The sequence below is a fragment of the Astyanax mexicanus genome, chromosome 2 (assembly GCF_023375975.1).
Source record: "Astyanax mexicanus isolate ESR-SI-001 chromosome 2, AstMex3_surface, whole genome shotgun sequence".
NCBI lineage: Eukaryota > Metazoa > Chordata > Actinopteri > Characiformes > Acestrorhamphidae > Astyanax > Astyanax mexicanus.
The window spans coordinates 53,120,871-53,136,457 of record NC_064409.1 but is presented as its reverse complement, the minus strand read 5'-3'; the positions used below and the strand labels follow the sequence as shown (position 1 = coordinate 53,136,457).

Genomic DNA, 15,587 nt, shown 5'->3' with positions numbered 1-15,587 from the left:
GGCAAGGACTCTAATTAGCATAGCAGAGTGTACTCTGTAGTCTGCCATGTGTCAAGCAGCAGTTTTAACCACTAGATTAAACACAATTTACTATATATGGCCCTGATTATCAGTAAGCTCAAAATGCAGAATCTTTTTTATTTACACATCTAAAAAACACCATATTAAACAGCCTTCCTATATTCCATTTTCATTCATATAAACAGGCCTTTTTGTTTCTCTTTGGAAAACTAGTCTCAGGCTAGACGCTGAATAGGAAGTTATCAGATTAATAACTGGACAATAAGCCTGCAGTGTAAAAGCTTGAGGTTTTACACACATACAGCATCACAGCGTACACATACACACACACACTGATACTCAGCATTGACCACACAGCCTTTAAAAGCCAGGCCTTCGATCCTGACAGCGTCCAGACAGAAGGTCAGTGTGTATTTCAGTTTCTGCGAGTGTGTAAAGAGCCTGCAGTACTGCAGTGTTTCACTTGCCCAAAATCCAGCCTAGACCAGGCCAAGAAAAAAAACTGAAAACTGACCATCTCACTGCCAGTGGTCACATTAGGAGCTTATGTTAACAGAAACCAGAAGTGCAAGTCATACGTTCCTGTTTCAGTTTCGGTCAACAATACAACACTCGGTCGCAGTCGCAGAATCGGTGACAGACGCTGATACTGAACTACTGAGCCAGAGTCTACCATTAAATACAATAACAAAATCTAAATTTCTCTCAAAATCATATTTCTGAATGCTCAAACATAGTCAAAGTCAGTCGTGTGAAATGACAAAAAAGTATTGGTGCAGGAGGGCTTGAAGAGTGATTTATAGACCCATAGATCTTTTACAGATTTTTCTAAATTGTGGAATTATGCAATTATTATGAAAATCTTGGTAAATTACAATTCAGTGGAACTCCAACTTCATAAAATAATTAAATAAAATTGTAAGGATTCACTGATTAAACTGAAATAACCAGACTGATCTTTTTCTACAATATTTCTAAAAACACTGGACAGCTTTTCCGAGCTAGAAAGCTGAAGTAGTGAAATTGTAGAGTAATGTATGGCTGTACCTCAGACTGCAGGGGTAGAGAGCAGGAGCACACGTCATATCACAGGTGCAGAAATTTTCTTGAAGACCTGCCACAGTGAAATAGAGAGAGAGAAAAAAGAGAGAGAGAATAAAGTATGTGTAAATATTTCTAATAAGTTGTAGCCCACAAATAAAACACCATTAAAATATAATTGACAAAATGCATATTGTAGTTTATTAAAATATAGTTCAAGTAAAAAGTGTTAGTATACTTGGCGGTACGGACAAAACTTATATGACAGTATATTTAATAATTTTGGTTGAAACAATATAATTACACAATATTGATATAAACAGTACAGAAGACACAGACAAGCTGTCAGGAAAACTTACAATAGATGTCTGTACATACAAACTTCTGGAAAATGTATACATATATATATATATATATATATATCAGAAATGTATTAAAATTCACATCATATTTAGTCAACTATGTTTCATCACAAGATATATTAATCTTGAATTACCATCCGGCCCTACTTGTTAGTATTTAAAAATATATATATATTTTTTTTGCCCATTATTGACCATTCATTGAATCTGACTTGCATGCACACACACACATACCAACACACTTACAAATACACACAAAAATGATCAAATTTTGTGTAACTAAGGCACACTAAACACAATAAATCAAAGCACTATAATATGCCATAGGGCCAGTAAAAATTTACTGTATGTATCAGAAACAAGAAGAACTATAATAATGTTGTGCAAACTATGTTCAATAAATAAATCAATCAATAATGAAATAAAATACAAATCAAATTTGGAAATAATATTACTACTGAAACTAACAATACTTTTGTCCCACTACAAAACAATTAAAAACAGAAACACAAAAAGGTTTTCAGGTCAGAACAAGTCAACAGTATCAATTAAAAAGCATAGTCCCAAAATTCAGCAGCTTTAAAAAAAGAAACAAAAAAACAAAACAAAAGGTAAATAGATAAAAATAAAGGGTGAAAGTATGATGCAATTAATGCAATGCATGATAATATAGTAAAATTAAAAACAATACCAAACAATACTAAACAATACTAAACAATACCAAATGCCTCCTGAAAATATGTCTATTTGATATTCTTACAGGTCAGCAAGAAAGAATGACCTGAAAGAAGAAGTCTCACTCTACTGCGATTGTCTAGCTTAAGTAACCTTTGACCCACACTAGAGCTCACAGTGCTGGGACAGCATGCACTTTTACACTGACCTGACACTGATCTGTCACTAACCCTGACAGTGTTTTAGATTCTGATTAATGCTAATGCTAGGCTATATTTATGAGTGTGTGTGTTTGTGTGACTGTGTCAAAATTGTGAAAATCTGTTTGCCATCAGCTTAAATCTAAACGCTGAACAAAAGAGCCGTTAAGGCCTGGACGCACTTAAGCCGATCTGCTCTGGCGAGATGATCTGCTATTGTTTTGATTCGGAGCGAAATCTCACCGGTCAAAAACAAGCAGTTCTCAAACTGAATGACTTGTTAGACGCATTCATTATGCAGTGAATATTTCCACCACGTCCTCTGTGCTGTGTGAGGAACACACAGAGCTATTATGACAGTAAACAAGGCCACGGGAGAGAAATTTAGATCAGAATGACACAGACCATTGCTGGTTGGCTCTTCAGCGTTCTTGCTATTTTTGCTGCACTGATTTTTTCCGACTCCTACGGATTCAGCTAACTGTCCTGTCTGCTTAGTGTGTCCAAATCTTAATATAATGGACTAAAATGTGCATTTAGATAGCAAGCGTCCTCCATTTAGTGCCAATGAGAGTGTGCTAGTGATAGGGAAGACTAAGAAGACTGAGAAGGACTCTAAGCCGTCTCAGTTTTACTTATTCTCCTCACTGCTCTGCTCTGCTCTGGGCCACAGGACGCGACATCACTCGCACGGGTCAAGCTCCCAGAGAGAAGAAAGAGAGTCGAGGAGGAGAGAAGAAACGAAAGACCCTGGAAGTGTTGTACTGTGGGGTCACCTTGCTTGGCTGGGAGATCAATGTCTCTTTGACTGGCTGGCTAAGGAGAAGACGGGGCGAGAGAGGCACAGACAGAGTGAGAGGAAGTAAGAGCGAGAGAGTGACAGACTACGACTGCTGCTAAGATACCTTGCCAGTAAATCACCTTGCTGCCTTCATTGAGATGCAGGTATAACACATACTGGGCACCAGGCCAGATTTTGCAACTACAAATGTCCCATATGCAGAAGAACACACACACACACACACAGAGTAGCACACACACGGAAACACAGACAGATATATAGACACAAGTGTGTAACCAAACACAAACATGTATGAATTGGCCGTAGCCACAGTTCCCTCGTGAATAGTCCAGAAATTCCATAATTCCTATCTTTAAAACTATTTTTTCATTTTTTAATTATTTTTCAAAAACAGAAAATGCAATATCTGATTTTATATTTAAATGTATTGTATCAAGCCAATTACCATCCATAATTCAATTATCCCATCTGGCCATACAGTACAGTTCATCCCGAGTACACCACATTGTATAACACATTGTATTGTGCCATAGTCTTACACACAGCACACACCAACTTATACACACTCCTACACTGCACACTTTCTCTCTCTCACACACACACACAATATGCTGGAGTTTGTCTTGCACCCCCTCCCACCCCCCAGCCACTCCCTCAAGCAATCACAGTCCTGGCTGAAACACACATCTTCAGGATATAAACACGACATCTTTAGAAATACTGCAGCAGGCCCCGTGCTGGGGGAGAAAAAGTTAAATTATTAGCTTTTCAAATAAATGCCCTATAACTCAGCTTTGCGGAGCGCTAGCTGTGTGGAGGTGAGGGGAGGGTGGTGGTGGGGAGCAGCAGGCATGTCGGCGGATGATGGACACACCGCAGCGGGGACATAAACTCTCCCCCGTTAAATCACTTTAAATGGAAATGTTTAGTGGCAGAGATGCAGATGAGCCCGGACTGCCGGCTACAGAGATTGTCTTTCGGGTTTCAGAGTCGCTGAATGGAAGCGCTCTCCCTAATGTCCCCCTGACTGGCCAGGCTGCTGCGAGTAATCCAACACAGTGAACACAGACTGCCAGAACAGGCTGTGGGAAAACCAGAGAAGCAGAGCTGAACTGTCTGATAATTCTTCTGCGCCTCCAGATCATAACTATTGCTAAAACAAGCTATAGGTTAAGACAAAAGGAAAGGAAATACCAAACAAAAGAATCATAATCAAGAGCATTACATGCTACAGCTTTGCATGGTACACCCAGTCAGTACCATGGATTCTGAACCCGCAGTCTAAACATCGTCTTCACTGAGAGAAATAAGAAAACTCCTCTCCCCCTAGCATTGATTCCAACACAGGCCCTCTCTGATATGATTACAGATAATATCGTTTAACTTAATGCATGTAGATGATTCAAATGCCAATATGCATGAGGAGAACTGTGATTTCTCATTGTTGGCCTTTGATGCGAAAGACCGATATGGTGACAGAAGACAACTATATTATCAGTATTAACCTAATCACAGCTGCCCCCTGGCCAATGATCAGGGCACATACAGTGTCAATATTTAACTTCTGATTGAATTAAGCAGAATACAATCCTGACTGTATGCAATTTGCAACAAGCCTGGGTTGGTGTGTGTGTGTGTGTGTGTGTGTGTGTGGGAGTGTAAGCGTGCATGCTTGGAATAGAAAATATATACAATATATTACAATATATTACATCTGCATTTAAATACAATTATATATTGTATGTACTCTATTGTTGAACACATACAGTATCATCCACACATTAGCCACTGTAGTAAAGACTATATAACATTACAAAGCCTGAATCAAAAAAAAAAACACAACAGAGATGTCTAAAGTGTACGGTAACCTGTACAAACACCTGAAGGCCACAAATACCACCTTATATTTAAACTGGGATTACTGAATAATGGTAATTAAATAATGCCATTAAAGCAGGAAACTATAATATCACAGTCACAGGGTAGAAATCAAGGCCCACTTTCCCAAAAGCATATTTGGATTAAGAACATCTTAACATTAAGAGAGAGTGCTCAGTCTGAAGCTCACTCGACCAGCTAAGAATCATCCTAAAAACCTTTTGCACTGTAGTGGACAGCCGACACAAAGCCAGTGGCTCTAGATTCCAGCAGCCTTTCCCAACAGGAAGATGTGCACACTACACTTCTACAATCCAACACTCCTGTAATTAAACAGCACTGCATATTGACCTCGTCAGGTGGAAAAGCCATAAATTACAGCATACAAGCCCTACTCAAAGGCAATCTATGCCCAGCTGTGGAGGATGGCCAATAATTCATCATTTTAAAGCAGCAAAAACAAGGTATTTTCTGTGCTATTAATCACACAGGAAATCATTGCATTTTCCACAGGGTAGAGACTATACTGCACCCAGACACACAGCAAACACAGAGCAGAGAACTGATCCCCACAGCACAGAGAGCTTTCACAGATTAGTCCTACACTTCTACACATCTACTCACCCTTTACTGCAGACACTCTGTATACCCATCAAAGAGATGAAGAGAGATAGAGAGGGAGAGAGACAGAGAGAAAGAGAGAGAGAGAAAGAGAGAATGGTGAGTTTTTGTGCTATAATAATATAGTTCATGTTTATTCTTGATCAGTCCATCAACAGGTAAAAAAGTTAAATATAGTTCTGAAGATTTTTTACAGTAAATATCCACAAAAAGCTTTGGGAATAATAAATACAAGTGCAAATATAAACACAATAGTATTTATCAAATGTTGCTTCACTTTAGTATCCTGAATAATGTCCTGTCTTTTACTTTTTTAAATGCTGTCAAATAACATAAAGAGTGCTTAATTAAATACTGAATAATAAAGTCTTATACACCAACATATTGTATATGAATTAGTGCGTATATGGTTTTAAATTTAAGTTGTTGGATATATTACAAGAACGCCATAGATCATTTGACTGGATGCGTAAAAATAATATCTGAGAAATTAACTACAATTCCTTTTTTCGGGCGCTTTTTATCCGTTTTATATTAGTCGATTGTGATTAATTCACAAACATACGACGACGGAAGAAATCTAATAACGTATTTGCGCCTCTTAAATTGTTTTTAAGGTTGGAATTAAAAATATTTAAAAGTTTAAAATATTTTGCTTTTTTCGGATTATATATCTATGAAAGCTGCCCATCACCAATTCATCCGCTCTATCCTTTAGAGGCACATCGCGGAAATATATAGAAACTGCTTTTTAATTTTTCTCAGTATTTAAACTGTAAGATATTTGTTCTGAATGAACTACGGCACTCAACAGGTTTGTTAGATGGCAGTCAAAGTAGGGGCTTTGAATGAATTATTAACCGCGGAGAGCGAAGGGCAGAAGGGTTTTCAGATAAGAAAAGTCAGACGTCCTGCCTATCCAAACTCCTCATTAGACTTAACTACTGTTTTAAGATTAAATCATTGAGATTTCGTCGAAAGAATCACCGCTGATTGTTTTGCAAAACTGCTCTTAAAACGGCTCACTTACGCCTTCATCAAGAAGAGGGCCTAATGTTGATTTAGAAATGACCCGACTCCCAAAATGACACGATTTAATTAGATTGGATAAGTAAAGTAATTTGTGTACAAATATTATTAATTGTGAAATTTGACATTTATTTAATTTTTCACGAAATATTAAAGTTATGAGGTAAACTTTAAGATCATATAAAACTGTAAATGCATCTCCTGTCAGTAGCATATTAATATTAACCTGTAATATTTAAGTTAACATGGCTTTAATTGTTCTGCGGCAACAAGTCAGTCTCCCACAGCTTACTCATAGACAATTTAAATTAAAAGACAGAATTCAGTAGTTAAATTAAGTAGTCAAGTTTGTTAATTTTATTTCAAGTTTATCATAGAAGTTACTCTCTGAAGCCTTTTTTCTTATCCTGATAAAATCGTGTGTTACAGTGAGTTGTTTTTTTGCGAAGGAACTTGTTTATAATGGATAATAAAAACAAGAGAAATAGACAGAAAATGAATAAGAGACCAGAAAACCGTTTTCATAATTACAAATTTATTGAGGAACTATATTTGGCGAGGTTGGGATTTATAGGCTCCAGTCAGTAGCTGCCAAACGAATCAACACCAAAATACATACAGGGCTACAAAATGGCTCCTGACGAGCGAGGACTATATAAGCTGGTTTCGTTAAATTCCCTCACTATTAACAGTGTTCATCTGTCCATATGTGTGTGATCTACAGCGGGTAAAGGTACAGAGCAGCCCAGCCCGTGATGTTTCAGTCCTCGGGCTGGCACACAGCGAGGTACATTCTGAGGTACACTTGTGAAAGCGTTGGGCTAATTAGCTGCATGCCTAAATGAACTTGTTTTAGTAATTAGACAGCATCTCTCTGATTAATGATATAAACTAGACCATTAAACAGCAGTTTAAGTGCAGTTAACATGAATTCAGATAAAATGAACCTGTGATATTTAGCATGTTGTAACGCACAGACCTGTAGATTGATTTTAACATACTGAATAACTATTTCACACAACAAAAGCCTACAAAAGAGTCTCAGGGTGAAATTACAGGTGGGTGTAAGAACACACTTTCAGCAACGCAACACTTTCTTTACACCGTGGAACAAGAGGACCAAACATTCGCCATGAATACAGTCTTCAGCCGTTTTCATCGCAGAAAATCTAGCGTGGCAACCTTTACAAATTCTGGTACATGAAGACAAGCATGGAGACAGTGTGGAGCTTCACGGGGGGGAGACGGGTGTAACTTTTTTGTTCAGAGTCCCAAAAAAGTGGACAGCCCACCGGATGAAGAATGGATGTAAAGCCAAGGACAAGTCCAAAAAGTTAATTTAAAGAAAAGAAATCCCGTCACCCAGCACGACCAGCGTGTGGGAACGGTTACATAGGATCTATCCTTAATAATTTACACGATTTTGACACATTTTTACAAGAAATACAAAATGGGGAAGGATGTGAAAGAACAGGTGGTGATATTTCCCTTTCTATGAAAGCATAAATAAACCCGTTCTGTCGTTTTCAAGCATTGTAAATGCTTAAAAACTGTTTTAATATAAACGTGGATGCGTGGGGAAAGTTTCGGGCACGCATGCGCAGAGTGGTCCTTGTCAACGCGTCTCTGTCAGCCCAAAGCTCGTAAACCCCAGACAGACAGAAAAGCACACACATTATGGGGTGGTAGAATAAAAAAACAGACATTAATGACATGAAAGTCGTTGATGAAAAAAAGTTTGATTCCATTATCGAATCATTCTTAAACTGGAGGCTGACCCCCATTCTCCGGACCTTGAAAGGAAAAAAAATATAAAATTAGAAAATAAAAATCAAATGTTGTTCTCATCACAGACCTCACATGTCAAAAAATAAAATAAAAATAATTTAACTCGCTGCTGAACTAGTTTCTTTCCTTTTTAATCAAGCGCTGCGATTAAAAAATCAAAAAAGAGAAAAAACAAACAAACAAAAAAACTCACATGAAAAACTCTGGAGAGGAAGGGTTGTTGTCGCTGCTCGAGCCGTTTTCTCGGAAGCCGTTCCCGACAAGCTTCTCGTACTTCTCCTTGTAGGCGTCCCTCTCCCGGACCAGCCTGGAGATCTCCTGCTTGAGGTGGTCCACCTGCTGCAGCAGCTGCGTCTTCTCGCCCTCCAGCACGTGCCGCTGCTGCACGCGCTTGAAGCGGCACGACTGCGCGTAGCCGCGGTTCTTCAGCGTCCTGCGCTTCTGCTTCAGCCGGATCACCTCCTCCTTGCTGACGCCGCGCAGCTGCCGGTTCAGCTCGCGCACCGACATGGTCACAAGCTGCTCGTCGGAGAACCGGTCGTCCAGGCGCCCGTGCTGCAGGCTCCCCGCCGAGCCCCCGCCGCCGACTCCTCCGCCGCCTCCGCCGCTGGGAACGCCGGGTGCCGTGGCGCCGTTGAGGTGATGGTGGTGGTGGTGGTGGTGGCCCGTGGCGTGGTGGTGGTGGTGATGGTGGTGGTGGTGCGGCGTGCCGTTCTGCGCCGCCGCGGCGGCGATCACGGCGGAGACGACCGCGGCCGCCGAGCCCATCTCCTCTCCGGCCACAGCGCCACCGGGTCCGGCCGCGCCGCCGAACTGCTGCCCGCGGGCATAGCCATCGAAGGTCTGCAGCTGGTGGCTACTGCTGATCAGCGCCTCTACGGCGTCCTCGGGGCTGAAGCCCAGCGCCTCTGGGTTGAGCTGCTGCTGGTAGCCCGTCATCCAGTAGAAGTCCTCCAGGTGCGTCTTCTGCTCGCTCCCGGAGCCCGGGCTGGGCGCCGAGAAGCTGGGGGAAGGGGGAACCGAGCTGCAGGGCGTGCTCATCGGCGTGGAAGACACGGATCCCCCGGCGACTGGGCGGCTGCACTGGCTGATGCTGCGATCGGGCTCCACCGGCTCCTTTTTCACTTCAAACTTCATCAGATCGAAGTCATTAACATATTCCATGGCCAGGGGACTGGTGGGCAGGTCGGAGTTGCTCATTGCCAGTTCTGATGCCATCCTTTTGCTGTTGACAGTCCTCCAAAGGGGATGAAGAGCAGCTGTCAGACTGGTCGGGTTCGAGACAGTGTGAGCCAGCTTGATTTCTTTATTTAATTCTTCAAAACCGAGAGAGGAAGAGGTAAAAAAAAAAAAGAAGACTGCGGATTTGTGTTATAAATGAGCAGCCAGGATGGGGTGTTTTGCCGTCTCTCCCGTCTCCCCTCTCTCAGCACGCGGGTCTCGGCGCGTCTGAATAGGAAACATTTAACACTTCATGGCTTCGCTTTTTTCTTTCTTTCTTTTTTCTACAATAATTGCGTAAAACTGAGGAGGTTAGCGTGCATGTGACTGGCAAATTGTTGCTTTTGCTGGAAAAAAGAGCACTCCGGGCGTGTAGTGGAGTTTTTAAAGGATCGCCCAGCAGACGAGTATAAAAGCAATGCTGAGTTTTATAGCTGCCCTGACGTCACGTTTGAAATAGGAATTGGACTGGGACTCGCAGCCAATGGGAGCGCTCCATCTGAAAGCTCATTTACATATTAGAGAAGAAACAAAAGTTTGCCTCAACTGTTTGAACGGACTCAGACCGGAGCTCGTGCTTTTAACTATTTAACAGCAAATTAGCGAAATATTAATGATCTGCTTTGAGAAAACAACAGTAAGAAAGCTTGTTTTTCAGCTTGTTTTTTTCTTTTGTGACAGTCAGTGTGAATGAACCGTTTGAAGTATTACAATAGAAAAGAATAGCCCATATCAAGAAATCTAGTTTAGGCGGATTGATTTATGTGGACTGAAACACCACGTTAACGCCATGTAGTCGATTTTACGGTCAAATTCCACCTTTATTGTCTGAAAAAAACTTTTGTCAGATACCTAAACGTAATGTAGTAAACAAAAAGGCTCTTTCAGTTATTATATTATATTATATAATTATAAGGTAACCCACCAAATTCACAAAGATGCAGTATGTATTTTTTGTACTGTAATAATTGAGAAAATGTAATTACATGTGTACTCCAGTGATTAAATACCTGAAATTAGAGTCGGAATTAACCTATGTTGGTGAGAGATGTTGCATTCAGGAGGAATATAGACTATAATAATAGACTAAGCGTAGGAATATTAGAAGAAAAACACTGTGGTTAGACTATGAGGTACTGTGTCATTTTATAGTGGAATAAATCGTGGTCTGAGTTCCAGCATGTCAATCCTGCCCAGTGTGAAAACACAACAGTGCCACCTTTCGGAACGTTTACAAACGGCAACTGAGAAAACGACCCAAAGATTACTTTAGTTCAACCGTTTTGATCTTACAACAAGCTAAATGTACAAATTTGAGAAGAAGTATTATCAATATTTGATAATTATCAATATTTGATAATACACAAGTCCAAATAAGCTACTGACCTCATATAACTCACAACAGGCTCAAACAGTCATCTGCAATGATGTTAAATCACAGGACGTCCTGCATGATTTTAAGTGCAGCTTCAGGTGCACGTGTTGCATGATCTAGGCTCCAGTAACGAGGGAACTTAACGCATTTTTATGCAAACGCACTTTACCCAAAACAAGGCTTATTTTTTCTTCTTGGAATCACAACAGCAGGACTTGATTTTGACCCTCTTTTTCACACAAGTGCTCTGTTTCTAAGCTGGCATTTCAACTTTGCATCAACATCGATGTTATGGTTGAATCATCTTGGATTTGGTGTTGATTTTGAAAAGTGCACCAACGTTTATATGGCAACGTTGTTTCAACTTTATACATTCAACATTTAGTAAACCATAGCTCACTTAAATGAGAAAATCCTATGGTTAACGGAGAGTTAACAATACACTTACATCACTGTAGTAAAGCTAAGTATAAAGAATGTTACTCACCAATCTGATTTAATATCTGATCTTAAAAACACAACAGTAAAACAAATAGAACATTAACAGTCCTGCAGATATGGCGAAGAATTGGTGCCAAAAAAGCACCAATCCCTCCATCCAACCATTTTTTTTAAATTGTATGCTGATGAAATGTAAAATGCTAATTCAAAGATTTGCACAGCCATTTAATATGTTGTTTCAATGTTGAATAAAACATTAAATAAAACATTACTTAAATCATATTTCAACCACATTTCAACTTTGAAGGTCGGTTGTGTGCCAGCTGGAAAGCGTGCAAGTGTACACAAAACTACTACTTTTACACATAAGTGTTCTGTAACGACACACCCCACGTGTTTCTATTGGGGCTGTGTGTGATCAGAGGCAGCACAGCAGAGTATTCTCTTAGGACACACTCCAGTGTGGAAATGCCACCCAAACTACAAAGCCGCCAGCCTCAGAATAAAAAACAGCCACACTCCCAGAGCACCACGTGGAAGTAAATATTCTCTTGGTCTCCGTGACGGTTTTTGAGGACCTTAAACTGGGAGAGAATAAACATATTATTTCATTAATTAGATCACCAAACAAAAGCCTTTGGAGGCCCTTCAAGAGCCCTGAATAAATATTGAATTTATATCCCATCTGACTGCATAACAGCTCAAGCGTCAAGAGGAATAACGAGAGGCAGAAGATAATGAATTTATATAGAAAACCTTTTGGCAGGAGAAGCCAGTGCCTTTTTTAATACCATGTTCATGTGCTTTTCACTGCAGCTTCTGTTCTACAGAACCTCATGCCGAGGCCTACTCTAATTATCTGCAGCTTCTACCTGTTTTCGTATTTTAGAAATAATATTGTACATTATGAAAGTGATTTTAGATGTTTAACATGGCCAGATGTGTGACAAATATAAACTACACAAACTATAATAAACTTGAAGTATGGCTACTGGACCAAAATCCTTATCTTAAGTAAAAATGTAGTAGTTTATACTGATAATTAAAGGATAATTAATACTTATAATTAAAGAAAAGTTGCACAAAGTTGCACAGTGATTAAGATGTAAACAAAGTCTGATTTCTGATCAGTGTTCTGATTTGTTGTGGTGTTAGAAGTGTTCTGAAATGCCCTATGATGGATTAATTTATGATTTAAAATGTCTTTATTGTGGTGGAGATAGGACCCATGGTTATGATGTCTACAAAACAAATATAGCAATATCTTTTATATTTTTTTATATTTTCTGCACATACCTTCTGGGTTTGTACAGTGGTAATTTTTACAGTATATGTATATTTATTTTAATTCTTATGTTCTTTAAAATCCATTTGGTCACACTTCAAGCCAACCTCGTGTCAATAAACTGCTTTTAAACATTGTTACAGACAGATACGACATTCATAATCATTTTATACAATAAACAATTCATTTTGTGCTATAGCTTTTAAAGGGCTAACATTGTTTCAAAGTTCCTACACTGAGAACATTTTCTTAATTTCACATCTAAGCGCTCTTTACATCTTTCATAAGACTTTACATCTTAATTTATTTATTTATTTGGTGTTGTTATTTGGTAGTGTGTAAAGCAGGGTTGCGTGTGTTTCTAGTTAAATACAAAGATAAATGTTAGAAAATGTGGACAGGTTGATTTTTGATTATGGAAATCTGACAGAATTTTTATGTGGTGTTTTAATGAAAAATGCTTATTCATGTCAACCTGCTTGATTACAGGCAGGTCAGGTTGGGACTTTAAAACTAGCTGCCACACTCTTCATTTTTCTTGTGCATGCATGTGTGTGTGTGTGTGCATGCATGTGTGCATATGTGCACTCTGCTTATTAGCATAGAAGCTTTTTCTGCATGATGTTTATTCCTGAAGATTCATATCCGTCCACATGTTCAGAATCATGAGTATCATGTTCTACATTCTTTTAATTACCATGATGGATGTCACTAGAATAGCAAAGCAAAACAGAGTAAATATTCTGAACCTAAATCTTTCTAAATAATTTCTTAACAGCAAAACATGTGCTTAAAGCATTTCTTCAGGCCACTTGGAAAGCACCTAAAATGTTTGTGATTACAGGGTCTCAGTCTGCCTTAAGCTGACTTATTTGGTGTTTGTGTGTGTTATTACGCCGACTATTAATTCAGCTGTCTGCAGTGACTGTGTGAGCGCTGCTGCCGGAAGCACTTGAGTATTTACCTCCTATAAAGCTGAATTTATTGGGTTGTGGTTCTCGCAGGTTAATGGGAAGAGCACTGGCATAATATATCACAAATGTAACGATGGTTAAATGGTTAATAGTGTTGTGGGAAGTACATTCAGCTCCTTTTCCAGAGGTTTGATTCCAGGAAAGGCCACACCAGACTTATTTGGAGATTATTACTATTAGTATTAATGATCTTGTTTATTTGAAGTCATTTCAGAGTATTAGTGGAATTAACAAACCAGACTTATTCTTAAACAGAATTAAGATCATTAAGACCAAAGAGATCATCTTTGTAAGATCTGGAATGCAATTGTGTTGTTGGCACCTTTATTTTTTAAATGGCAGCTCTCTTTTAAATGTATTTTTTTGAATGTTGACTGCATGATGAATTTCTTTACTAGATCTGATGATTCATAAGTTCAAATGTTAAAGGCCTGATTTATTAAGTATAACACCAAAAGAAGAAATAGAGGGAGTTTTAAAGGTACAGTACTCGCTATCTTCACCAACTTTCTGTGCTCATATGAATACATTAGCAAGGCTTGTGTTAATGTGAGATTTTATGACCTCTTTCATTTCAACCCCCTGAGAATAATTGATGAATATTGTTTAAAAATAACTAACCTTATAGGCCTATTACATGATTTACAGTTAGTCCATACACTTTTAATTATTGCATCCATTACTGTGTTCTCCCATTGTTATGAACGATGGCCCTGCCGGCTGAGAGGCCCTTTTTTCCACTAAGGCAACAACGGCACAGATGTCAACAGAGCAGTCTTTACAGTCTGTGCTTTCATGACATTTGCAGATGCAGTATCCTGATAAATAGAAAAAAAAGACTGTTGATGTTTAATCCCAATTGAATGCAGAGGAACTGCGATGTTTTGTCTGTCAAGTTATTAACGCAGGATACGTTCTGTAACTCTATTTGAACTAGAGCATGAGAGGACACGGGTGATGTTCAGGCACTGGAACGGGCTTCCTATATGACCATCCAGTCTTGGAGGCCATTATCATTGATGAGCACAGTGTAAACCTGGTCCATCGAACTTTAATAAAGCTGTTAAATGAAAAGAAATCCACCATTACTGGGATTATGAGCATAATCATTCATTATACAATCCCAATGGGTGGCTAGCTTAATATTCATCTTGGAACCCCTATTTAATGCCGTATATTAAATCCTGAGCTTAGTCCAAATGAACAAGATGATTTCAATGCACTCATTTGAGCAACATTTAATTATCAGCTACAGAAAATGAAATGTTTCTCCAAAGGTTTTTTAACTAAGTGTTGTATCTCTTTGTAATAGAATGAAAGGAGCATAAAAAGCTATTACAAGGTTGAACATAAAGGCAGTTTAACGGGCTTCTTTCTGTGCAATGTTTTATGAAGGGAATAAAAAAATGCATATTAAGATAATAAGCTTCCACTTCATGGAAACAAAGTGTGGTAATTGAGCGTCGGCTTCCCTCATTTCAGAGTTAATATTCTCCTTTCACCATCTGGATTTTAATGCGCTCCCATTTCATCTGCAGACGCATTCATCTTCACATATCCACCTCTCTCCCTCTCTCTCTCTCTCTCTCTCTCTCACTATTTAGCCTTCTTCTCATCCCTCTCTCCATGAAGATTTTACTACTAACCCATTTATTACACAAAGACTAGAGGAGGGCCGGATGACTTACAGTCACACCCAGATTGTGTATGGGTGTCTTCACACACATACGTGTGTGTGTGTGTGGCTCTCTGCTTTAATGCTCATTAGACTAGGAGCTCTGCATGAGGTCCTCCATGCCTGTTTTCAAATTTGTCAAAGAAAACAGAGTTTCATTGTTTCGATTATCTTAATTTAAGATAAAGTCATCCAAATA

At 39.2% G+C, this 15,587-nt stretch overlaps 1 protein-coding gene across 2 annotated transcripts in view; it reads right to left on the bottom strand.

Annotated features, from left to right (window-relative positions):
• mafb (v-maf avian musculoaponeurotic fibrosarcoma oncogene homolog b (paralog b)) overlaps nucleotides 1-10,092 on the bottom strand; it is a 115,510-nt gene extending 105,418 nt beyond the window's left edge. The window contains exons 1-2 of one of the 2 annotated variants that reach the window (XM_007244269.4): nucleotides 8,611-10,092; nucleotides 1,069-1,135 (exon numbers count right to left, since the gene is read on the bottom strand). In XM_007244269.4, the coding sequence (XP_007244331.2) occupies nucleotides 1,108-1,135; nucleotides 8,611-9,635 (1,053 nt within the window). In that variant the 5' untranslated portion in view covers nucleotides 9,636-10,092 and the 3' untranslated portion in view covers nucleotides 1,069-1,107. Of the gene's footprint in view, nucleotides 1-1,068; nucleotides 1,136-7,147; nucleotides 8,423-8,610 lie in introns of those variants that run through there. The other variant, XM_007244268.4, reaches the window with a different exon arrangement.
• Between the last annotated feature and the right edge of the window lie 5,495 nt (nucleotides 10,093-15,587).